This window comes from Talpa europaea (genome assembly GCF_964194135.1).
Source record: "Talpa europaea genome assembly, chromosome: 7".
NCBI classification, from domain to species: Eukaryota; Metazoa; Chordata; class Mammalia; order Eulipotyphla; family Talpidae; genus Talpa; species Talpa europaea.
The window spans coordinates 105671550-105696864 of record NC_140074.1 but is presented as its reverse complement, the minus strand read 5'-3'; the positions used below and the strand labels follow the sequence as shown (position 1 = coordinate 105696864).

Here is a 25315-nt window from a genome sequence, read left to right as displayed (position 1 = left end):
TCTTCCATTGTTAGATGTATTAGGTCTTCATGAAAACCTGTGGAGGAAACAAATGTGGTCTGTATTGTTCAACATTAGATTAATTGTAGTGACTAAGATAAGAACTATTAAAATTGAAATCTTTTTTCTTTGAAATTAATATATTTTTTAAAGATTTATTTATTTATACAAGCACTGGGTACAGTCAGAAGTGCAGGAGGGTGAGAGAATTCACCAGAGCCAGAGAGGAACAGAACAGGCAGACTGACAAGCACACTGCTGAGGGGAGCAGCGGGCAGCAGGAGAGGTCTGCGCGCCATGTGGGACCCTCCCTCAGCGGCCGGGGATCAAACCCGAGCTGCAGAGGCTGCTCCCCTCAGCAGTCTATTTCAGTGGATCTGCCTGTTTTGCTCCCCACTCCGTCTCTGGTGAATCCTCTCACAACCACCCCCTGCTCCCGACCTCTGGCCTACATCCCAGCTCTTGTATGCATAAATTAAAAAAAAAAAAAACAGATAAAATAAAAAAAAACTGATGAATCATCATTTTCTGTCTGATGTTTAAAAATAATTTTTATATTTCTGAACACCTTTTAAGTACTTTCCAATGATAATTTATTTTTAAGATTTATTTTATTTATTTATGCATATAAGAGCTGGGGTATAGGCCAAAGGTGTGGGGTGGGGCATGGGGAGGATTCACCAGAGACAGAATAGGGAAGAGAACAGGTGGATTGACTGAATTACCCTGCTGAGGGGAGCAGAGGGCATTATTGACAGCTCCGTATTGCTGAGACTTAACCCCTTGCTCCATCAGGGAGGGCCTCCAATGATAATCTATTGGAGTAGATCAAGCTGTTAAACAACTGACTAAAGTTAGTTGATATCTGCAATCTTCCATCTGCAATCTTCCACATACACTTAGTGTGTTTAGTTATACAAAATATAAAACAATCAGCTTGGCCTTTGTCCTGGAAATAAAGAAAAGATCTAACATGGATAATTTTACTAAGGTATCTTTATGCCTGTTGATAGGAAAATACTACACACTTTTGGGGAACTACTGTAGAAAAGAGACCTACTATTCCTTTAAGCACTTTTCTCTACCATGTTCTAAGAATGATTTAAAATGACTTATCAGGGATCTAAAAAATATAGTAAGATGTGCAAAATTCTTTAAGAATTGTAGAAACTGCTTTCCAAATAATGCAACTCATCCATGGTAGATTGTAGTGGCAGAAGGCTTGTGAAGCTGTGATATGTTTGTTACTGCCATTTCCTACCAGTGCAAAGTTACATAAAAGATCTCATACTTGATATTGTTTGTCATATTTTTCACCAGATTTTTAAAAAAAATAATTTTGATTCCTAAAGGTGTATTATTTAATTTATTTAAAGAGTTATTTTTTACTTATTTATGCATAAAAGAAATGGAGTGTATGCCAAAGGTGCGGAGGGTGAGAGGATTCACCAGAGACAGATCAGGCAGATTTACTGAAATACAGTGCTAAGGGGAGCAGCAGGTGAGACAGGAGAGGTTTGCTGCGCCATGTGGGTTAGCTCCCTAGCCTGGGATCAAACTAGTGCTGCAGTGGCTGTCGATTGCTTGATAGTGCTGAGACTTAACCCCTTGTGTCACCAAGGTGGCCCCCTGAAGGTCATGGGAAGCAGTGTTGCAGGTAATTACATTTATGTTCAGGTTTTGAAAATGTTCATTTCTGTTTTTATTTTGAAATCACTCTTAGGCTCCTGCTTACCATCTTATTTTGGAGGGGATTCTAATACTCTGGATAATCAGACTTCTTTTCTCTAAAACTTACAAATTACAAGAACGATCTGATCTTACAGTCAAGGTAAGAAGTTAAATATCTTTTTATTTGGTCTATGATTATGGTTGCTATATCTTTCCAAAAAGAACTTGTGGTGACTTAACTTACATGCTACAGTATTTTGTGTAACTTCAGGGGACTGAAATATCAGGGCAGGCAAAATAAGGGATGCCAGGGTTAAAGTCAGTACCCAGGAGAATGCATATTACTGAGCTCTACAGACTTTGCTAGGGGTGAAGGAGATGGTGGAAGGAAAGCATGGGCAGCTTCTGTATTCAGAATGCCCCCCTGCAGAATACTTGAGTTGCTTGGGGAAAGCACAGCTGTTTCTGAGCCTAAGTGAAAGTTTTTTTTTTTTTTAATTTATTTATTTATTTATTTATTTATTTTTAATAGAGGCATGTTTTTTTATTTATTTATTTGTTTGTTTGTTTGTTTGTTTATACATGCACTGGGTACAGTCAGAAGCGCAGGAGGGTGAGAGAATTCACCAGAGCAGGGAGCAGAGCAGGCAGAAGGACCGAAGCACACCGCTGAGGGGAGCAGCGGGCGGCAGGAGAGGTCTGCGCACCATGTGGGACCCTCCTCCGGTGGCCGGGGAGCAGCCGGGGATCGTACCGGCGCCGCAGAGGCCGCGGGCAGCTTCGCAACCCAGCGCTCAACCGCTGCGCCACCGGGGAGGCCCCTAAGTGAAAGTTTTCCCTGTGGTCTTCATAAAAGAAATTGAGTTGGAAAGCCCTCCCCCCAACTCCCACCCCTAATAGTAGGTTAATGTGTTGCATATGGTAAGGGATCTAGCTCAGGCCCTAGCTCAGCAAACCCTTAGGAAGGAGGAGAGTTCAGGGGAACTATGATGCTGTCCATGTGCAGTCCCTTAGTATGGGGCACTAAGAAAAAGAAGCTTTTCCTTCTACTCATGTTGGGGGCACTTAGGAGCATTTGTATGGGACACTGAGTAGATTTAACATCTGTCTTCACAGTAGCAAGTACACAGTGTGTGTGACACCTCCTCTTGGGCTTATCTGGGCTGCTGGTATCTCCCATGCAGTCACTGGTAGAAACAGATGCAGAATCTGTAGGTTAATTTACTCAGCCTAACTCTGTTGAGTGTTCAGGCATCAGTTGAACATGCCCTTGGTCCTGCCCTATTGTTGCCTGCCAGGAAAAAATGCAGAGAAACATTTAACAACGATGGTGAGAGGCCTATCATAGGCAGGAGTGGCTTTGTCATCTACCATATAGCCAGGCTGTATTTTCAGAGTCTTCTTTTGGTCTGATTTAAGAAAGGGTAAGAAACACAGAATGTCAAATACTTGTAATGCATGAAGTAACAGGCAAAAGAAATCACTGGACCTGTAATCCAGTGGATAGCCCTGTGCTGTATTTTAACCAATTGGTCTCCTATAGGAAAAGGAAGAATTGATTGAAGAGTGGCAACCAGAACCTCTTGTTCCTCCTGTATCAAAAGACCATCCTGCTCTCAACTACAACATTGTTTCAGGGTAAGTTGATTTTTTTTCTTGAAGGACCTGTGTTTGGTAAACAGGTAGGTAAATTTGCCAAAGTGTACAGTAGTTTTTATGGTGTTACTTTTTTTTTTTTTAAATAATAAATTTTATTTTATTTTATTTATTTATTTTTTTAATTTTCTAGAGGCATGTCTTATTTATTTATCTATTTGTTTGTTTGTTTGTTTGGTTTATACATGCACTGGGTACAGTCAGAAGCCGGGAGGGTGAGAGAATTCACCAGAGCCAGAGCAGGGAGCAGAACAGGCAGAAGGACCGAAGTACACTGCTGAGGGGAGCAGCGGGCGGCAGGAGAGGTCTGCGTGCCATGTGGGACCCTCTTCCGGTGGCCGGGGAGCAGCCGGGGATCGAACCGGCGCCGCAGAGGCCGCGGGCAGCTTCGCAACCCAGTGCTCAACCGCTGCGCCACCTGGGAGGCCCAATAAATTTTATTTTTATATTCCCCCATACAACTGCACATGCCCCATTCTGACCCCAATCCCTCCCCCCCGGCCCCCACCCCCCAAAAAGTGTCTCTGGTTCATAGTTTTTTGTTGATTTTAATTTTCACTTTCTTATAGTTATTCATTTTCCTGATCCCTTATTTAAGTTTTCTAGTGGTGTTACTTTTTTAACTGAAATAAAACACTTAGAAATTTCTGAAGACCAGAAACTAAGTGCCTTAGTTTCTGTTGAGGGATAATATGGGAATTTTTTTTTAATCTCCATTTTCCGTATTATATTTGTCCCTTTTTTTTTTTTTTCCTTAAAAGAATTTTTTTTTTTCAGTCATGACATTACAAGTGGTCAGAAACCCCTAGAATGAAAAGCAACACTCCTGTTTCTTCCTACTTGGTTTATTTCTGATTTTAGACCTGTCATATGTTACCTTTATATAATGCACTTATACTACCACTTCTTGGTAGTCTATTGATTAATATTGGATAGCACCTTTTGACTCTCACAATGTGAATTTATGAAACTTCTGCACACTTATGCTACTTCTCTCCTTGCTTCCCATGTCTGATATATTTTTATTTTTAATTCTTCTAATTATCTTTGCTTTATTGTATATGCTTTTAAAATTAAGGTGTATTTTTAAGCATACAGAAAATACCACACATGTGTGTAGTACCATCTAGAATAAATAGGCATCACCAGTTTGTTCTCTTTACTTCAAATCAATTTTTATTTTATTTTATTTTTTTTTTAAATAGAGGCATGTTTTATTTATTTATTTGTTTGTTCGTTTGTTTTTGTTTATACATGCACTGGGTACAGTCAGAAGCGCGGGAGGGTGAGAGAATTCACCAGAGCCAGAGCAGGGAGCAGAGCAGGCAGAAGGACCGAAGTACACTGCTGAGGGGAGCAGCGGGCGGCAGGAGAGGTCTGCGCGCCATGTGGGACCCTCCTCTGGTGGCCGGGGAGCAGCCGGGAAACGAACCGGCGCTGCAGAGGCTGCGGGCAGCTTTGCAACCCAGCGCTCAACCGCTGCGCCACCGGGGAGGCCCTCAAATCAATTTTTAAAAGAAATAAATGTAAATATAGCTTAAGGACCTTCTTCCCATTGTTCACTTACGTTTGCCTCTCACACAAGATAGACACTTGATCAATGTTTTCGTTTGCTTATATTTTTATCATATATGCCAGTTGCCATGAAAATATTTATTATTTTGTTTAAAATTGAGATACAGAGTATTCTCCTGAGCATGTCCTACTTCTGGTCTGATCTAAGAGAGGCTTGTAGTCTTCAGGTCTGTGGTGTCTTTGCTCTTAGAAAAGTTTTATGTTTTCTGAAATTAAACTTACCAATCATTGATCTTATGGTACAAAAATCCTTTGCTGTCCCACTTTTCATATATTGTCTCAACATTCTTACATGAATCAATCTAGAGTGATTGGAAATTTCCCTTCTTTTGTATACCAAGTTCCCTTATAAAGGGTCTGTTTTGACTTTATTTTTACTCTTTTGGTGTTTTTGTCTCTCCCTGTGCCAGGACCTCACTCAGTTCAATATCACCATTTAATCATAGGCTTTGACCCAAGTGATTTCCTCACCTCCTTGTTCTTCAGAATCATATAGGTAATTCTTAATTTTTCATTCATTACTTGACTTTATGTGTAGCTGGTTAAATCTGACCCAAAAATGTCTTGAATTTTTGACACGAAATATGTGGAACTTATAAGTTGATTTGGAGAGAATTGGCATCTTGCTGATACTAAGTCTGACCAACTATGTATTTGGTACATTGTTTAGTACTTAGCTCTTTTATGTCCTACAGTAAAGCTTCAACTTTCTCCATAAAGACTTTGCTTATCTCCCCCCACTATTTTTATTTTGAAATAATCATAGCCATGTGCAGTGGTAGGAAATAAAAAGCTCTCACATAGCCTTCTTCAGTTTCTCCCAAAAGTTAGTCTTGTGGACTGTGATACCGTATCTCAACCTGGAAATTGACATCGTATGTCTTTGAATAGATTTGTTCTCTAGATACCAGAGAGATACCAGACATCTCATTTCCGTCCTGAGGAGCATCTTTTTCTTTTTGTTTCTGTGTTACTGCACTGGCTAGATACCTCCTGTTCAGTGTTGAATAACAGTGATGACAAGGGTTTCTGTCCTTCACCTGATGTCTTTGAAGAGTTTGTCAAATTATAGGCCTTTCTTTCTCTTCCTAGTTTGCTGAGAGCTCTTGTTTGGTTAGTTTTTTATCTTATTTTAAAGATTTATTTTATTTATGCATGCATGCATGAACTGGGGTGTAGGCCAGAGGTGTGAGGGGTGAGAGGATTCACCAGCGACAGAGTGGGGGACAGAGCAGGCTGATCTACTGAAGTACCCTGCTGAGGGGAGCAGTGGGTGAGACAGGAGAGGTCTGTTGTGCCGTGTGGGTCAGCTCCCTGGCCAGGGATCGAACTCAGGCTGCAGTGACTGGTGATAACTTGATAGTGCTGAGACTTAACTCCTGCACCACCAGAGAGGCCCTTGGTTAGTTTTTTAAATCCAGATATTAAATTTTATCAAAATCTTACTGAAATAAAATAATCATTTGACTTTTCTCCTCTAATCAGTTGCTGTATTACATTATGCTAATAGTTTTTTAAATTATGCTGTACATAAATTTTTTTTATAATAAATTTTATTTTTAGATTCCCCATACAATTGCAACCCCCCATTCTGACCCCAATCCCTCCCTTCCCGCCCCCCACCCCCCAAAAAGTGTCTCTGGTTCATAGTTTTTTGTTGATTTTGATTTTCACTTTCTTATAGTTATTCATTTTCCTGGTCCCTTATTTAAGTTTTCTAGATTCCTGCTATGAGTGAGACCATCCGGTATTTTTCTTTTTCTTTTTGGCTTATTTCACTGAGCATGATCCCTTCCAGCACCATCCATGTTGCTGCAAATTGCATGTGTTTATCTTTTTTGAATGCTGAGTAATATTCCATGGTATATATGGCTGTACATAAAATTTTTTTTTTTTAAAGATTTATTTTTATTTATTTATACAAGCACTGGGTACAGTCAGAAGCGCGGGAGGGTGAGAGAATTCACCAGAGCCAGAGCGGGGAGCAGAGCAGGCAGAAGGACCGAAGTACACTGCTGAGGGGAGCAGTGGGCGGCAGGAGAGAGGTCTGTGCGCCATGTGGGACCCTCCTCCCGTGGCCGGGGAGCAGCCGGGGATCGAACCAGCACCGCAGAGGCTGCGGGCAGCCCTGCAACCCAGCACTCAACCGCTGCGCCACCGGGGAGGCCCTGTACATAAATTTTTATGAGCAAAACTACAGTCTGCCATGCCACCCTTCCTCAACAGATTCCCATACTCTAGAAGTAGTCACTTTCTATTTCTGTAGTTTTTTTTTTTTTTCCTGGCATTTACCTCTATTTTTCTATGAACCTTAGTTGCGCTGTTATTTCTTTTTTCCCAGATTTAGCTACTTCCATTAATTATAGAATATGAAGACTGGCTTTCTGAAAACACACACACTTCCTCCCCCATGCCCATACTAGCCCCTCTGGTGCCAGTGTGTGGACTGAAAATGTGTTGCAAATGCAGCAGCCTGCTGTGGACCTGGGCTGTGGCTGCTGGGCACCCTGGACAGGAGGCCTACTGCAGAGCCACATGTAGTGCCTCGGTCTCCCTTCTCCCCAGAATTCTGTTACTGCATCATGTGCCCTCAGACTATTCAGTGTCTACATTCATTTTTCTTTTTTAAAGATTTATTTATTTATGCATACAAGAACTGGGGTACAGGCCAGAGGCACAGGGGGTGAGAGGATTCACCAGAGACAGAGTGGGAAACAGAACAGGCAGACTGAAATGTACTGCTGAGGGGAGCAGTGGCCGAGACAAGAGAGGTCTGCTGCGCCATGTAGGTTGCTCCCTGGGTGGCTGGGGATCAAACTCATGCTGCCGAGGCTGCGGATTGCTTCATAATGCAGTGCTTAACCCTTTGCACCACCAGGGCGGGTCCTAGTGTTTACATTCTTATGACTGCCTTTATATCACTCCCTAGGTAAGCCCGTGCTGCAGGATTACATTTTCTTTCTTGTACACTTTTTGTTTTTTCCTGAAGTTAACCAGTTTTGTTTGTTTGTCCATTTGCTTGCTTGGTTCTACTGCTCAGTGTAATTCATTTCACTGTCTTCCATCAGAAGTGTTCATCTCTGTCCAGGGTGTTCAAATGTACTGATTCATTTTCTCTTTTCTTCTTGGAGCCCTTAGTAGTTATAGCATCATTTTATATCGCTGCATTTGTTTTGCTAATATTAGGGATTTTTATTTTATAAAGGAAATACATTGTGATTTCATAGTGTTTTTCCATATTTCTATTTTAAATTTGTAATTATAATTACAATTCATAATTTTACTTACCATCTTTTTTTTTTTTTTAAAGATTTATTTATTTATTTATATAAGCACTGGGTACAGTCAGAGGCGCAGGAGGGTGAGAGAATTCACCAGAGCCAGAGTGGAGAGTAGAATAAGCAGAGTGACGAAGTACACTGCTGAGGGGAGCAGTGGGCGGCAGGAGAGGTCTGCACGCCATGTGGAACCCTTGCTCGGTGGCCGGGGATCGAACCGGCGCTGCAGAGGCTGCGGGCAGCTTCATAACCCAGTGCTCAACCGTTGTGCCACCGGGGAGGCCCCCGTATTTGGGATTTTTAACAACTGTGTTGAAAGATTTGTCTCTTGTTTTCTTTCTCATGCTATGTTGGGTCAATTTTGTTTAGTCTTACCATTTTCTTACCAACAGTATGTATTTATTGTATTGTTTGTTTCCTGAATGTAGATTTTTAATCATGAATTTAGTGTTTTTAAGTCTACTTAGGCTTCTTTTTTGAATAAGTTTTAGTTAACGTCATTTAGGAATTATTCATTGCTTTGTAAGCTTTCAAGTGTATTGGTATGAAGTAGTTTATAGGATTCTCCTGCGTGTGTATGTGTGTGTATGTGTGTATATCTATATATCTATATATAGATATCTATATATCTGGGCATACACACACACACACATACATATACATGCAGATGTATGTGACATAAAATAATTTATCTGTGGGGCTCTTGTGTCCATTGCTGACAGTTCGTCAGAGGTCTTTCTTCTATGTCAGTTGAGTCTGTTTTATTCTCTCCACTTGGGGCTTCTCTTGCAGACACAGGCTTTAATTTTCCCCTTGGCACTCCCATCAGCAATATTCTCATTTGCTTTAATTCTTTATTTTCTTTATTCCCAGTGTCTGCTTCCCATTAAGGTACCCCACTGATATTTTTATTATGCTTTGTATTACTGTTTATATTAGCTCTCTTTATATATATATATACACGCATATATAAATATATATATTTCTATGTTGTTAAAATTTTACATTTCATTATTTTTGTTATGTACCTTTGAGACCATATAATCTTAATGTTTTATGAATGGATGTTTTTAATTTTGTGCTCTAGACATCATTCTGATTTTTCATAACTTTTTTACTCAACGCTTATTTTTTCAACAAATATTTGAGTGTCTGCCACATCCAATGAATACACTGATTTTGTTGGTTGATAGCAATAAATGAAAATCTTAGTCTTGGATCAAGCAGACCAAAGAAATAATCATAATATTAGCTGATATTACACAATATGAAGAAATACCAAAGCAGGCAAACAGAGAGAGATGGGGCTGCTAGGTTACTTCTTGTTCATTTCTTCTAACTGCCGCCTGTTGTTCTAGTTAGTTCTAGCTCATGCTTTACTTCACCATTTTCCTCAGAATGGATACCATCAACATTCACATTGCTCCAAAAAAATTCCCCTGGTTAATATTCTCTAGTGGACCTATTTGAGTCTCTGGGTTGTGGAACCAAGAGCAGGATGATACCTGCCTATCTCATTTCCTTGAGGGACTTATCTGTGTCATGACCCATCCATGTCCCTCTGAGTTAGCTATGAGAATCCAGATTTCCCATATCCCTTATTGATAATGCTTTATTTTGTACTTCTCTGATTATTGTTTTGCTCTTTCTCTGAGCCTTTGAGTATCATTTCATCTACGTAGTTGCTGTTGAGATTTCCCCCTTTTGTGAATGTCCCTCCCTATATTTAAGCTATTTTTTCTATGGATTCCCAGTCTTGATTTTGGTAGCAAAAGTTCCACATACCATGTAAACTTTAGTCATTTTTTTGATTGGATTCTAAGACATCCTTTTTTTTTTTTTGCCCCTATTTTAAGATTTCTGAATTGGGGATGAATCTTACAACTGCTGAGAGTCATTGTCAGCAAGGGGTTTGTCACTGGCTGTATAGCAATGACCGTGGTCATGGCAGTGCTCTCTTTCAGCCCTTCAGTTGAGTTATGAACCTGCTGAGTAAATCAGCCAGTTGACGCCTGGAGAAATGGCCAAATCCCTGTGAGTGATGTGAACAGAGGCTCCTGTGACTGAGGCTTTGGACATCCTTTTGTCAAACTTACGCCTTTGGTTAATAATAGCTTACTTTCTCAGGAACATGATTTGATTGTGGAAAAGATGAATGTATGAGTTTAGTTCAGTAGGAGTGGTTCAGCAGCAGAGCTACACTGGGTTACACTAACCTGGTAAGGTGGTCTCAGAGATCATGGGTGAGTTTGCTCCTAAGTGATGCCAAGTGCTTCTGACAGCAGGGAGGGGATTATCATATAAATATTCAGGATTTTGATGACCTAGCAGAGGAGACCACATGGTCAAGCTTGCGGAAGAGGTTAGGAATGTTTATCTTGCTTATGTGTTCCTTCTCATAAGTACAAAAGTTTGTATGTAAGAACCCCAATAAATCTTCTTCATTAAATATAAACAAAAAAATTCTAGATGACAAGACAACATTGTTACATTTTACTTGGCAGTGTTTTACTTCCTTAGTTGATGCTATCTGAAATTCAGTGAAATATCCAGTAAACCTCTTTATTAACCATCTGTTAACTCTCTTTGGTCTTGCATGTAAGCAAAATTCTTAATTTTGACTTGTTTATATTTATTTATTTTGACCTCATTGTATTTATGTGTTTGGAGACTTGTCTCAGAAATCATTTTTCTATTCCAATTTCCCAGAAAATTTTCTACATCTTTTTCTGTTATTTTTTCTAAAGTATCTTGGATGTTTAGTGTGTCTGATTCATTCACTTCCGTGCTTGATTAATTCAACTTTATTTTTCTCCACAGGGAAAGCTCTCTATTGGGGCAGCCACTCTCATTTGCCAAGTGTTTATATATACATAGTTCTCTTGAGTTCTGGATTCTTTTGTTGATCTAGCCACCTATTTTCATATCAGTGCAAGTCTGAATGTTTCTTTCTTTTTTTTTTTTTTTAATGTTTGTTTCTTTCTGCTAAAGCACCATCCTTTCTAAGTTTACTTAACTGCATGTGAACCTTTATTCATCCATACAATCCCTGACTATCACTAACAGTGTTAAAGATTTCGGCTGGAAAGTATTTTATTTTTCTTCCTTCAAGTCCCCTGAGGGTGAGATTGTGGAGATGTCTTTCTTGGTTGGTTTTATTTGCCTCTATGAGGGCCCTCAAAGGTCTTATGCTCCAGGATTCTTGTGTCATGTACCCAGTGTGATTCATTAATATGAGCCTGCAGAGGGTACAGTGTGAGCCTTCCATTTCTCACTGTAATCTTTTCCTTTCTGGCTCCAAGTGTTGGACAAAAACAATATTCCTTCTTCCCCACCTCATGTGCCTCTTGCTAGCATATTGACTGTCCTCATGGGCTTTGGGTAATATTCTTTTTTTTAATTAAAGATTTATTTTATTTACTTATTCATATAAGAGCTGGGGTGTAGGTCAGGGGTGTAGGCCAGAGACAGTGGGGAGCAGAACAGGTGGATTGACTGAAATACACTGCTGAGGGGAGCAGTGAGCGAGACAAAGAGAGGTCTGTTGCGCCATGTGGGTCGTCTCCCTGGCAGGGATAAAACTCATGTTGCGGTGACTGTGATAGCTTCATAGTGCTGAGACTTAACCCCTTGTGCCCCAGCAAGGCCCTTTGAGTATTATTATTCTTGATAGTTTGATTTATGTGTTCCAGTTTTTGTAGAATGGCCTTGATTTTCACAGCAGCAGCTCTTAGTACAAGCTTGGCTATGTAGGTATTTTTGTTCTACAACCACTGTGTCTACTTTACTTTTTAATGAGTTAATCTGCTTTTGTGGTCTTTCTTTTCCTTTCCTTGTTTCTTAGCATCTTCTTTCATTTTTCTCAGAAAACCAGTTCTGTTAAAACATATCATTGAGAGCTGTTTTCTTAAATTTTCCTAACTGCAGTACATTTTGTAGAGCTGACCGGCACATAGACCACTGCCTGAATGCCACTGAAACATGTTCTGACCACAGTCCTTCCCCTTTCCTTAGGTGATGCCGTCTGGTATTTTCTATTTTATTCTATTCTTATAGTTCCCTTTAGTTAAAATTGACTGGTGTGACTGATTGAATTGGTTTTACAACCTTTCAGTAGCTCGTAGCCCATGGTGTGACTTGTGTTTTTGAAGTGTGACCTGTAGCTAGAGTGTTTGCCAGCAAAGGAGAGTCCCTCTCTTATCCCCACCAAACTTAGTCCAGGCTTCTGTGCAGCTGGCCACCAGTTCTCCCCAGCCCCCCACCCCCCAAAGGGGCAGGAAGGTATGCCTCTTAAATAGCTTTCCATATAACTTTAGAAATTGGGAACATATCCCACTTGTTAGTACCTTCCTATAAATAAGATTTATTTGTAAACTGCCTAACTGAAGGGGATCATAATTTATTCTGCCTATTCTTGCCTTTGATCCTAATCTTTTTATATTTCCTCCCCATTTGTCTTCTTCAAATTTTTTTCCTGAGGCACTTTATTTAGCTACTTTGTTCTTAAGGGGGTTTAAAACCAAAGCAAATACTTGCCACTTCCCCAAATGGGAATCCCCGCACTTTTTTTTTTTTTTTTTTTTAAGGAAACCCATTAGGATTAGAAGTATTGACTGAATACCTGATTTTTTTTAGTATATCACTGTATATAAATTTACTTTAAAAAAATAAGAAATAAGAGACTATTATGCAATTAGGTAGAATGACAACCAGGGTAATGTGCTGTTACATGTGTCCTGTATCATGAATGTATCCTCAGTGCTACTCTTGCCTCTCTTCCCTAGCCCTCCAAGCCACAACATTGTGGTGAATGGAAAAGAATGTATAAACTTTGCCTCATTTAATTTTCTTGGACTGCTGGATAACCCTAGAGTCAAGGTAAGTATTATATATGTTAAAGTAGTCAGACAACAGGGCTGATTTGTGAAACCGAACATGGACACAAATGTAGAATGTCAGAAAGGGCTATAGAAGCATTTACTTTTTTCTGACAGAGTTGTCACTGGATTTCAATGAGCCAGACCTGGGTAGTAGTCAGTCATGTTGAGGAAATCCCATTGGGGTTGTGGGTTGTACACATTGTTGAGGATAGATTTATGCTGCTAAACACAGCAACATATGAAGGCATTGAGTTAACCAGTTATTGAGAATTGAGCTATTAAAATTTTTCCATATTTTAAGGCTTTTATCTAAATCTTTACATCTGCTTTTCCTTATATCCTGTTAGACTGTCATAGTACTGGCCGTTCTCATCCCAAGACTGCCTGCCTATGTCTATGCAGGTGTATCTATTAAACCCCTTTCCCATTGAAAAGCAGCAGCCACCACAACACCTCTCTGCCCATCTGTGTCTATGCAAGCACTTCTTTTTCTCCTTTCTCTTTTTCCTAATAAACCTGTCCTTTTAAAATGTAAAAATAAAATTGTCATAGGAGGGAAAGTAGAGGGAAGGAGGGTGGAAGGAGCTGTGGGTAAAGAATAGGGAGTGGTCAGTTTCAGACTCTTTAAGAAAAATGAGTGTCTTCTGTTTGTACTTCCACAAAGGCAGCAGCTTTGGCATCTCTAAAGAAGTATGGTGTGGGGACGTGTGGACCTCGAGGATTTTATGGCACATTTGGTACGTTTCTGTCATTTTCTTTCCAGACTGCTACTTTCAAAAGTAAAATTAAATTTTACTTCAAAATTCCTTGGACAAGATATCTGTAATTAATGGTGGTGCTAAGCTGATGTGTGCTACTTCTTATCTCACTTTCTAAAACATACTACACTTGGACCCATTGGTGGGAGATGCATTAGTCTCAGGTTGAATGTCACTTGTGGAAAAAAGTTGTAAGAACCTCAGGTGCACTGTCTCAGGAAGGGAATGCTCAACTGCTGTTATATGTGCCCCATGAGACAGTGGTGTGAGGACCCCGTTTATTTTTGTAGCACGTGACAGTAGTAAGGTGAAGTATTCCATTGTGGGAGACTGCTCTGTATAGTTGTGCAGGGACCAAATCTTCCCCAGTTCCTTGCTCCAGTGCCAAGGGCACTGTCCTTGTCGTGTGGCTGAAGATGATAAGCAGGGGGCACAGGAGTCCCTTTTAAGGCATGTGGGTTGAGTTGTGCATCCTTCTGCCCACATCCTATTGGTGAGAATGAGCCTGGATCATGCCGTGATGCAAACAAAGGAGGCTGGAAGTGGCTCCAATTGGATGGCCCCCACATGCCTGGATGAGAGGCGAGAATAGACTGGGGGTGCCAGAGACTACATAGCTCTTTCTTTCTGGGGAAGGATTATTGATTTGCTTGTGTGTTGGATGACCTGGGACAGGCTTAGTAAATACTGTGATTTTAAACACTATTGAACTCCTGTCCTCAGAGTCATTGAAGACAGATCTAGCTTTTTGTGATTTTTATTAAGTATGTATTCTTTGCATTTGAAAGGCCCAAAATTGTCTTTAAACAATCGTTCAAGTGACCATATTACTGGAATAAACATTCTGGCTCACAAAATGTCAAACTATTAGCATGTGAGGGAAAGTAGAGCAGAAGTCTCTGCTGTCTTTTCATCTCCATATCTTGGCCTTTGTGTTTTTTCCACCTTAACAGGTAAGATGTTTTAATTAAAGGGAGTACCTTTCTTTATCCCTTAGCTAGTTTCCTGGTTAAGTTATTTGTATTGGAAGTAGATGACAGGAATTGGCCTATGAGAATTCTATATCAGGAAAGGATCTTAAAAATCTTGTAGTCTAGCATCCCAGCTGTTCAGAAAAGGAAAGAAAGCCCAGAGAGGTTAAGTGACTTCCTTAAAGTTATACAGCTCGGTAATTTCAGCGTTAAAACTAGAAACCAGGTGCTTTGACCCCCGGTTTTACTGTCACGATCAAAGACTTAAACTCAGATCAGAGTCTCCCTCTTCACTCTGGTCTATTGCAAACATGGTTTGTTTGCTTGTTTTTTATTGGTAGGGAATGATTTCCTTGTTAAGTATTAGGAAACAAGAAAAGGCATTTTTTTATGAGGTTGCCTGTTATCTGATCAACAACATTTTCTTTCTATGATCTACTTGCTGGGGTAAAGAAACTGATTTCTTAAAAGCCTTTCTTTCTAGTGGAGTTGACTTGCGTATGTGACCTTGGCCCCTGCTTGGGAGTTAAGCTGAGCAGACAGATGAGAGATTTATTGCTAAATCACGTGGGGAAAAAAAAAAAAAAAACTGTTTTAAAACTACTAAACTAGTTTTCCCAGAGCTGTGGAAATGTATTGTTAAAATAGGACAGTCACCTGAAATGCATGATAGAGCGGTAGGTCCTTCCAAACACAGGGTCTTTAGATTAATGGTTATTTAATTAATTTTTAAAATTAATTCAGTTCATGATATATGATATAAACTTCAACAATTTTAGCTATAGAGAATGAAAAGTCTTCTCCCTACAGATATCCTATCCCCTACTCCTGCCACCCATTAAGACAGGTATCAGTAGTTTCTTATTAATTCTTCCAGAGAACTTTTTTTTAAAAGATATGCCAACCACTATTGTGTATATATTCCCCCTCTCCATTTTGACAAAAATGATAGCATACCATATACGTGTTCTGTTCTTGCTGTTGGAGCAAGTATGTTTTGAATTTAAATTGGATTTGATCTTTTATTTTTTAAAGATTTATTTATGCATACAAGAACTGGGGTACAGGCCAGAGGAGTGGGGGGTGAGAGGATTTACCAGAGACAGAGCGGGAAACGGAACAGGCAGATCCACTGAAGTGCACTGCTAAGGGGAGCGGCGGGCAAGTCAGGAGAGGTCTGCTGCGCCATGTGGGTTGCTCCCTGGCCAGCCGTGGATGTAACTCGTGCTGCAGAGGCTGCAGACAGCTTCACAGGCTGCCTTAACCCCTTGTGCCACCAGGGAGGCCCAGATTTGATCTTTTAGATTCTGAATGGACCACCAGAAACATTATATTGACCACACAGTTGTATATCAGCCCCTTTGTAAATGGCTTTATTGGTCACTCATTTATCCTTAGCCTGACTATAGTGAAGACTGTGGCATCTGGACAGAGATTGTGGGTTAATTTGCATGTGATCATTTTGTAACAAGACACCAAACCTGCAGTATAATGTTTTGGATATTTTTGGTTGTTATCCTAGAAGTAACTCATTAAATTGCTGTTGTTATATTAACTTACCTTGAAGATGGGAGAAGCTGCTTGGGGTAAAGTAAGGCTAAATTTTAAATCTCTAAGATACTCTCACAATCAAATTATTCTGAATATTTAGAGTACATTTGCCCTTAGCTCTGAACTGTGAAGCAGATTTGAGGACCTTTCCTCTTGTTTGAAGTTGCTTGTGTATGTGTGAAGAGTTTACTTTAAGGCCTGGGATCTCTCCCTGGGCCCTCAGAAAGGGGCTTTCAAATTTATCTCTTTTTTTCTCCTGGAAATATCACATTTAAGCATCTGTGTTCAAAGATGAAAATTTTCCTTCTTCTAGTTCTTTTCTCAACTTTCAGATAATGAATATAATTCACTTGCTGTAAAAGTAAATTTCCTTATTAAATCATTGTCTTCATTATCTCATAGTAGCATATTATTAATCATGTAATAGTAGATGATTAATATAACAAAATAAAATTTTGAGGAATGGTTGAGTTACAATTCATCCCATCTCCAGGGCTAAATGTCTCTTGCCTCCTAAAGGCTGGGCAGGTAGAACTGAACAAGTTCTATTAATAGTCTTGTAAGGATTGTGATCTGAAGTTTTCCCACCTTCTTATATTGTTTTAACATGAGCATTACCATGCTACAAGTGATCTTATCAGGCTAGGGAGCCTTCCTTTCCTTTCAGTCTGGTCCCCAGTGTGTTGTTGAGGCTTTCCATTGTTGAATTTCTTAGTTGTTGTGTGTTGGTTTTAAGCCATTCAGGTTTTGTTACCTGTGGCTAAACACATCATGTTTAATGCATACTTGGCTCTCTAGTCTTAGACTAGAGCAAAAGACAATTCATGGCAAGGTTTCATGGTGAGAGAGAGTGGCATTTAATTGTGTTCTAGAGCCAAGAGTAAACAATTGTTCATTTATTTTTACAAATATTTTCTCTCTTTGTTTTAGAGCAGTCAGCTGAACTATGACTGCATTCTTACTTAGAGTAGGAAGAGAAATTGCTCATAGGATTCCTAGATCTGCCACTTCTTCCCACCAGTCATGGATTATGGTTTCCCCAGGTGTGGGAAGGGAGCTACCTTTCTAGGCCCAGTTTAGAACATTTGAGTAAGAATCACATAAGATACTGTATGTGAAACATTTTGAAAAATATAACTTTCAGCTTTTATTTATGTTCTAATGTGTGCAAAGTGGTTTTATTTGTACTTTTAAGAAAGCCCTGTATAAGTTTGAAGGGAAATAAATAAAAATTAAAGTATGGTTCAAATACAACATTATGGAGGCCATCAAAAGATGTACTTGTTCAGGGGCCTCCCCGGCGGCGCAGCAGTTGAGCGCTGGGTTGCGAAGCTGCCCGCAGCCTCTGCAGCGCCGGTTCGATCCCTGGCTGCTCCCCTGTCACCGGAGGAGGGTCCCACATGGCGCGCAGACCTCTCCTGCCACTCGCTGTTCCCCTCAGCAGTGTACTTCTGTCCTTCTGCCTGCTCTGCTCCCCAGTCTGACTCTGGTGAATTCTCTCACCCTCCCGCGCTTCTGACTGTACCCAGTGCATGTATAAATAAATCTTTAACAACAAAAAAAAGATGTTCTTGTTCAGCTTTCTTTTAAATGGCATAGTATTGAATATTTTATCATCTTTCCTCTGAAAAGCAGCCCAGTGTGCATAGTATTAGAATATCATAATTATCAGAATACAAGAAGGTATTATATACATGAGTAACTGAACAAGTGATTTGAATATAAGATAATCCTTAGGTATCCAAGCTTTGGATAATGAATTAGAAAATAGTGTAACTGTTTTTACCTTTTAAAAGAAAACCTTTTCTTTTATTCTACAAATACTGATTTAATTGAACAAACCTGCAGCATATAGCCTTCCCTGCCAGACACTGTTGTGAGTGTCTTGTAAGCATTAACTTGTGCAGACCTCTTAACCAATTTTGGAGGCAGGCACAACTGTTACCTGTTTGATAGAGGAAGGACCTGAGAGATAGAATAGTCCAGAGCCACATCTGGTAGTGAGGGAGCCAAGATCTGAGCCCCTGTGATGACCACTATGACCAGGCCCTGTGCTGGTGCTGGATAGGTCTGTGCTGGCCCTGTTTCCTGTCTTAGTTCTGGTGTGGGAGCAGGTACCAGACAGGAAAGCAAACACTGAAAGGGCTTTCTGCACCCCCACCTGTGTGGTTTCTTCCTCCCCCCTACCCTATTTGTTCCTAGCAGTGACTCAGACAAAGTACTGGGTTACTTTTACCCAAAGCAAATCCGTGACCCCAGTTGGTGAAAAGGATCATACACAGAAGATGAAGATGTCAAAAGTCAAAGAACAGGCCCTGGCAGTTTTCCTGTTTACTGCCTCCCCTCCCTTGATTTGAGAGTTTCTTCACTGCACAAAATAACTAACATCAAGAGAAGGTACAGCAGTGTTCCATAATTACCTGTCACAAAACCGGCTTTGCAAGCCTGACATTAGCCAAAACCCAGTGTCTACCTGGAGGAAGAAAAGACCAGTCCTTTTTAAACCTTTGGGACTTGGCAAGGACCAATAAGTCACTAATTCTCTGCATAGAGATTCTTACACCACTTTCATGGACAAGTATAAAAATGGTTATGAGTGTCTGTAATGAGGATCATAATACTCTCATAACACGTGAGCAGCTAGGTAAAGCTAACTTACTAAACAAACTAAAGCCCCTGATACAAACGAAGATTGTTTTCTCCTCTCATCACCAATCAGTGAGAAGTCACTTAGAGCTAATGATTTAAAGTCCCTTTTTCAGTTGGCAAAATTTGTATCTATAGCATGTTTTTTCTTTTTGAAATGGAGATATTGAATGAAAGCAGTTCACCATGGCCTAGGTTGTCCATCTGCTGGCTAAACTGTGACGATTCGGTGTATTGTGCCCAATTTAGAGTCAGCATTATAGAGGAATTACCTGTAATTCCTACAGAGGACCTGCCCTCACACCTGATCACCTGATGGGAAGTGAGGGGGCAGCAGCATGCTGGGGGGCTGGGGGAGAGCACTGAGGAACTGAGGAGGAGGGAAAGGAGGAATGCCCTTGCTCAGCTGCCTGGGAGGCTGGTTCTCTAGTGCTTTGGTGCTTCCTCTTTGTTGCCAGGCTTGACCTAAAGCTTTTCACTGGTAGCATCTTCTCACACAAGAGTGAGCACTCAGGTACAGGGCCAGGTGGTGCTGCAGGTCTCACTTTGTGGCCATAATGTAGATCTGCAGCTTGGACTGATAAACTCCCCTTTGGGTACCATTTTGATTAACTGGATCCATTCTTCTAAATCTTGTTTTTGTAAAATTCCACATTTTAAAAATGTTAAAATGAAAGTGTCAGGTCTATAAAAATGACTAACCAATTGGTGATGTTAATAAAATAGTTCATGTGTGTTTTGGATGATACTAGACTTGGTATGGGTTTTGCCTTACAGATAGGAAAAGGCATGCTTAGTTTTTTACCGTTACATAAGTGGAATGGGTTTAAATATTTCATTTTAACAAGTCTGTAATATCCATTAAGAAATCTGTAATTAAAGTGGGTTTCAATTTACTTTCTGGATGTTGCTGCTGAATGTCCTAATTCCTCACTATGTCTCTGTTGACACATCAAATTGGGGTTTCGTTAGACCACCTGTACCCTCCTATTTCTCCCCCAGGAGTGACTCCCACCCATTTTGGGTTCATAATCAAAAACTATTCTCTGTTTTTGAGCCTGTGGGTCTGTTGTCATTTGAAGTGAAAGAGGGACCCAAGAGCTTCAGACCAGCAGACCAGAGACACAGCTTAGCTTCTGGGCTCTCTGGTGACAGCTACCACAGGCCTGCCAGACCTTCGTCTCTTTGCCCAGTGGCAGAAAGCTTAAAATTTTTCTTGGTGCAGTACTTATCAGAGTATCTATCTCTGTGTAATATTTACTAAATGTTTGATTAGCAAATGACTTAACTGAGAAAATGGTTGGACCACTCTCATCTAACTGCTTCTTAAAATGTAATTATTTGTGAAGTTACAGCTTTCATAATTCTTAATTTTGCCTTTTGCTAAATAAATAGCATCACAGCAACATTAGCCTGCCTCTGATAAATCAATGAGTCAGAGTTTACAGATTTTAGACACTCATTTCAGATGTTCTAAGAAGTTATTCAGATTCTAAGAGGTTGTTACTTTATTTGCTCTACCAAATGGTCCTCCCTTCACATGTCACCCCCCTGGAAGGTGATAGAAGCCTTACCCTTGACAATTAAAATCTGTCTCTGTGTCTCTCTCACTTGCCATGGAAATACTTTAGTCCACTCATATTCAGTTCGTTACCCACATGGGTTAAGTGGTCTCTTGTGTATCTCAATCTTTTAGGTCTTGTCCCTCACCTCCTCCCCAGGATGGTCTCCTAGGATGAGGGGACTTGTGTGTCCCTGGGAAGTAGGGTGGTGCAGGGCCTGTCTTCTTCCCTAGTGTGAGGAGTGAGGTACTGGCTGCTCTTGAAATGAAGGCTAGTGCTAGGGGGCCTCCCTGGTGGCGCAGGGGTTAAAAACACAGCACCGTCAAGCTATTGCCAGCCACTACAGCACAAGTTCAATCACTGGCCTGCCAGAGAGGTGACCCACATGGTGCAGGAGACCTCTCCTGTCTTGCCCACTGCTCCCCTCTGCAGTGTATTTTATTAGATCTGCCTATTCTGCTCCCCACTCTGTGGTGAATCCTCTCACCCCACAGACCTCTGGCTTACGCCCCAGTTCTTGTATGCATAAATAAATAAATCTTTTTTTTTTTTTTTTTTAATAAAAAGACTAATGCTGAGGGCAGTGGAAGCTGGAGGCCGTGGAGCAGTATCCCCTGGTGGGCCCTGCCATTCCTAGCACACCACCTCCCCTCCTTTGGGGCTGTTGAGAGCCTTTGCCACTGCCTGGACTTCAGAGTTCCCCTAATGGACATGCCATAACTCCCACTTTCAGGGCCTCAAATCTGCTTATACTGCCTTTGATTTCTCACTTTCCTCCCACAAAGCTTTAAGGCAAGGACATCCCAGCTGCATCCTTCTTCTATCTGCTTGATTTTCTTTGGTCAAGGCAACTGAGAAAGCTGTGGTTCAATTCTCCAGCTTGTACTGCCATAGTTAAAAGAGAAAAATCCTTTTTTCTCCTGGCTATTGCTTCACTTTAAGACCACCTGGAAGTTCTCCAGTTCACGGCCAGTCAGTGGGCTATTTGTTCTAGCAGTCACTGGTTCCTCGCTCTCAGGGCCTGAAGCCTCAGAACTTAACCTGGAGAGGTCAGTGACTAAGGAACAACGATGTAAGAGAGGAAAAAATCAGCTTAGCAGTTACAATTTATCCTCATTATTACATCAGCATTCTTTTTAAGCTGCTTCTGTAAAAGGACCGTATTTCTCTTTGTACTATAAATTTGATTCTTTGAATACACTTGAAAGGAATTCAGACAAAACTCAGTCCTGCACAGAAAAGGCAGGTGCCACAACCAAGTACTGACACAAACTGGGAGGAGTGACCGCCACTGTTTAAAATCTTCAGAGTGTGTGAGGTTCTGTTTAAATTAACTACTTTTCTTTTTCTGTGTTTTCTTTTTAAAAGCTTTCCTTTTAAAAACAGTTTTCTTAGTACCTGTTTTGGTCCCTTCTGCTAATATGCAAGAAGGCATTAATAAAATTGGTAAATCCTCAGCCTTGTTGGTTGAGGGAAGTTAAGACAGGTAAAGTCATTGGGCTTTTCGTCTCTAGTGAGACGAAAGCAAAACTCAGAGCTGGAGCTACCCCTGCAACATTTCACAGACAGATGTGTGACTGATTCAGTTCACAGACTTTGGAAATAAGTTTGACCCAAAATTATCTTAATAGATCTTATGTAATTTGTAAAACACTTAATTTTTGGCCCAAGTATGAATAACCAAACTGCTTATGTTATTTTCTTTCTTTGTTCTTCACTGAAGAAAGAATTATAAGACAGTATAATTATAAGACATTTAACTTTTTATTATTGAAATAGATGTCCACTTGGATTTAGAAGACCGCCTGGCGAAATTTATGAAGACAGAAGAAGCCATTATATACTCATATGGATTTGCCACGATAGCCAGTGCTATTCCTGCCTACTCTAAGAGAGGAGACATTGTGTTTGTGTAAGTGACCTTGACCTCCAAAGAAATCAGAATTTCTTTGAAAATAATCCTGACCCTCCTCTACCTTCTAGAGAATGCCTTAGTTAGAGATTATCTGCCTAAAATAATGATTTTTTTTTTAAGGAACATACTCTAGCCAAGTAATTCAACACAATTTGAGACCTTCACTAGAATAACATGTGAAGGTGTCGGCACTTGGTTACCTGCCATTGTGATTGTACTTTCTGATGCTGAGAATGCCAAGCTTACCCAGGGATGAGGGTAGCCATCTGCCTTCCATCAGCAGCTCTGTGACAGTGTGGTGTCCTCATGAGTCACACTACCTGGGAAATGCACTCCCCTTCTCAGCATCCCACCCAGGCTCCTGCTCTCCACACATCTTGCATTGTAGCATATTAAAAACATAGAAGCCATGAGTTGGGGGCTTCCTTAACTTCCCACAAGCAGGGGCCTCCCTGGTGGTGCAGGTGGTTGAGCGCCGCACTGTGAAGCTGTCTGCAGCCTCTGCAGTGCGGGTTTGATCCCTGCTGGCGGGCAAGAATCCCACATGGCGCAGTAGACCTCTCTTGTCTCGCCCGCTGCTTCCCTCAGCAGTGTATTCGTCAGTCTGCCTGTTCTGTTCCCTGATCTGTCTCTGGTGATTCCTCTCACCCTCTTGTGCATATGGCCTGTACTCCGGTTCTTGTATAAATAAATAAATCTTAAACAAAGAAACAACAAAACAAAACTTCCCACAAGCAAATCTCTACCCTGGCGTGGTGCCTGCTGGCACAGGGCTGCCATTTACTGTCAGGGGCAAAGCAGAAAGGAGCAGATTGAGGTTTGGTGAAGACAGGCAGCTGATTACACTGTCAGAAACACTGTCTCTAGCCCAAGCCTCCTTTTTTTTTTTTTTTTAAAAGATCTATTTATTTATGCATACAAGAACTGGGGTGCAGGCCAGAGCTGTGGGGGTTGAAGCTGTCCACAGCCTCTGCACATGAATTCGATCCTAGGCTGGCCACATGGCGCAACAGATCTCTCCTGACTCACCCACTGCCCCCTCAGCAGTGTATTTCAGTCAGTCTGCCTGGTCTGTTCCCCAAGCCTCTTTTTTTGAGCGGACTATTAGATGACTCTTAATTTTATCAGATGTTTGTTTTCTCTTTTCCTTTTTCATACCATAATCGGAATATTTTTTCAGTATAAATCTGGTTGTCCATCCACTTAAGACCTTCCATTGTTCCTAAAATAAAGATACAGGTTCTTATGATCTAGGGCCTTCTGGGGTACATTTTTAAGCTCATTTTTTGCTGTTTTCCTCAGGTACTCATGCTGTTGCCTCAGCAACCTTCTGTGCTAATCTCCTCCCCTCTCAGGGTCTTTGTACATGTTAGTCCTTATGCATGGAGTATTTTTTCTCCTCTTATCTGTTTAATTCCCGCTCATCCTACTGATGCTACACATATTATCAACTCTGCAGGAAAACTTCTCTAACCTCTCAAACCAGGCCAAGACCCTCTGTTGCCTATAGGAAAAACCTTACATCCAGATAATTGGGTGTCCTTGTGGATCTGTAATCGTGCAGGCCCTCATCCTTCCCATCAGAATTACTTTTCTCAAACCTGCTTTGCCTGCACATGTAAGCACACACACACACACACACACACACACACACAGTCTCACTTTTTTCTGCTCATTTTGCCTCAGACTCACTGCCCTTTTATGGTACTTACCACAGTTTATAGTAGCCCATTGCCTCTGACAGTTTTGGCATGTAGTAGTGCTCAGTAAGTACTAGTTCAGTAAATTAATAAATGGATGAGGGAACTGAAAGAGGTGGCCTTGGCTTACTTGGTCTCTGCACTATCCTGCTGCTTCTCACTCACAGTTGGGGCTCCTACTCATGCAGCAAGCTCAGGCACACGTTGCTGTGCTGGCTCTACCTGGCGTTTCAAGGTATATGTGTCCCCTACTTCCCGAAGCCCTGAACAACCTGGAAGCAACCATCACACAGCCTGGCCTGAGTGGTACTGTTTCCTCATGTGACCATTAGAACAGTTAAGAAAATCAAATATTAAGACTCAACACAAACTTGAATGCCATTAATTTAAACAGTATTTCTAGGTTTTTAGTAATAGCATTGTTACACACAACCACCTTGTCGTCCATTATCACTGTATACAAGTACCCACTGTGCATTCCTTTTTGAGGTAATAAATACTGTATTGTCCTCTAGACTTTAACTGCTTGAAGCTTAGTCTAAATTCACTTTTAAATGTTGTGCCTCGTATCTTAAAACTTCATTTTCTAGTGAATCTGTAGACAACTTAATTACTCTTGTCTACATAATTTTTTAAAAGATTTATTTATTTATGCACACAAGAACTGAGGTATAGGCCAGAGGTGAAGGGGGGGTGAGAGGATTCACCAGAGACAGAGTGGGAAATAGAACAGGCAGATCTACTGAAATACACTGCTGAGGGGAGCAGTGGGCAAGTCAGGAGAGGTCTGCTGAGCCATGTGGGTCACCTCCCTGGCAGGCCAAGGAATCAAACTCATGCTGCAGTGGCTGCGGATAGCTTCATAGGTTGTGTCTTAACCCCTTGCGAGCCAGGGAGGCCCCTCTTGTCTACATAATTTTAAATATCATGCCAGGAATTCATTTGAAAGGCATATATTGGGGGTTAAAATGCTATTTAGTAAATTCTTTGATAAATTGTTTTTAATAAATTGATTAGACATAGACAGTATGTCCCATGCTTCTTTTCCTTTTATTAAAGCGATGCTGTTTTCCCGATCATCCATCTCAGCGCTTGGATGTTCATGTACTTCAATCTGTTCTGGTCAGTCTGCTTGGTCTGTGTTCAAACTAC

General features: G+C 40.8%; 1 protein-coding gene across 5 annotated transcripts in view; it reads left to right on the top strand.

Annotated features, from left to right (window-relative positions):
- Positions 1 to 25315, top strand: part of SPTLC1 (serine palmitoyltransferase long chain base subunit 1) — a gene marked incomplete at both ends in the record, with an annotated part of 50495 nt that overhangs the window by 1026 nt on the left and 24154 nt on the right. For 2 of the 5 annotated variants that reach the window (XM_084238523.1, XM_084238520.1), the window contains 5 exons: positions 1724 to 1831; positions 3215 to 3309; positions 12965 to 13062; positions 13729 to 13797; positions 22328 to 22460. In XM_084238523.1, coding sequence (XP_084094649.1) covers positions 1724 to 1831; positions 3215 to 3309; positions 12965 to 13062; positions 13729 to 13797; positions 22328 to 22460 — 503 coding nt within the window. Of the gene's footprint in view, positions 1 to 1723; positions 1832 to 3214; positions 3310 to 12964; positions 13063 to 13724; positions 13798 to 22327; positions 22461 to 25315 lie in introns of all 5 variants that reach the window. The other 3 variants (XM_084238522.1, XM_084238521.1, XM_084238519.1) reach the window with 3 other exon arrangements.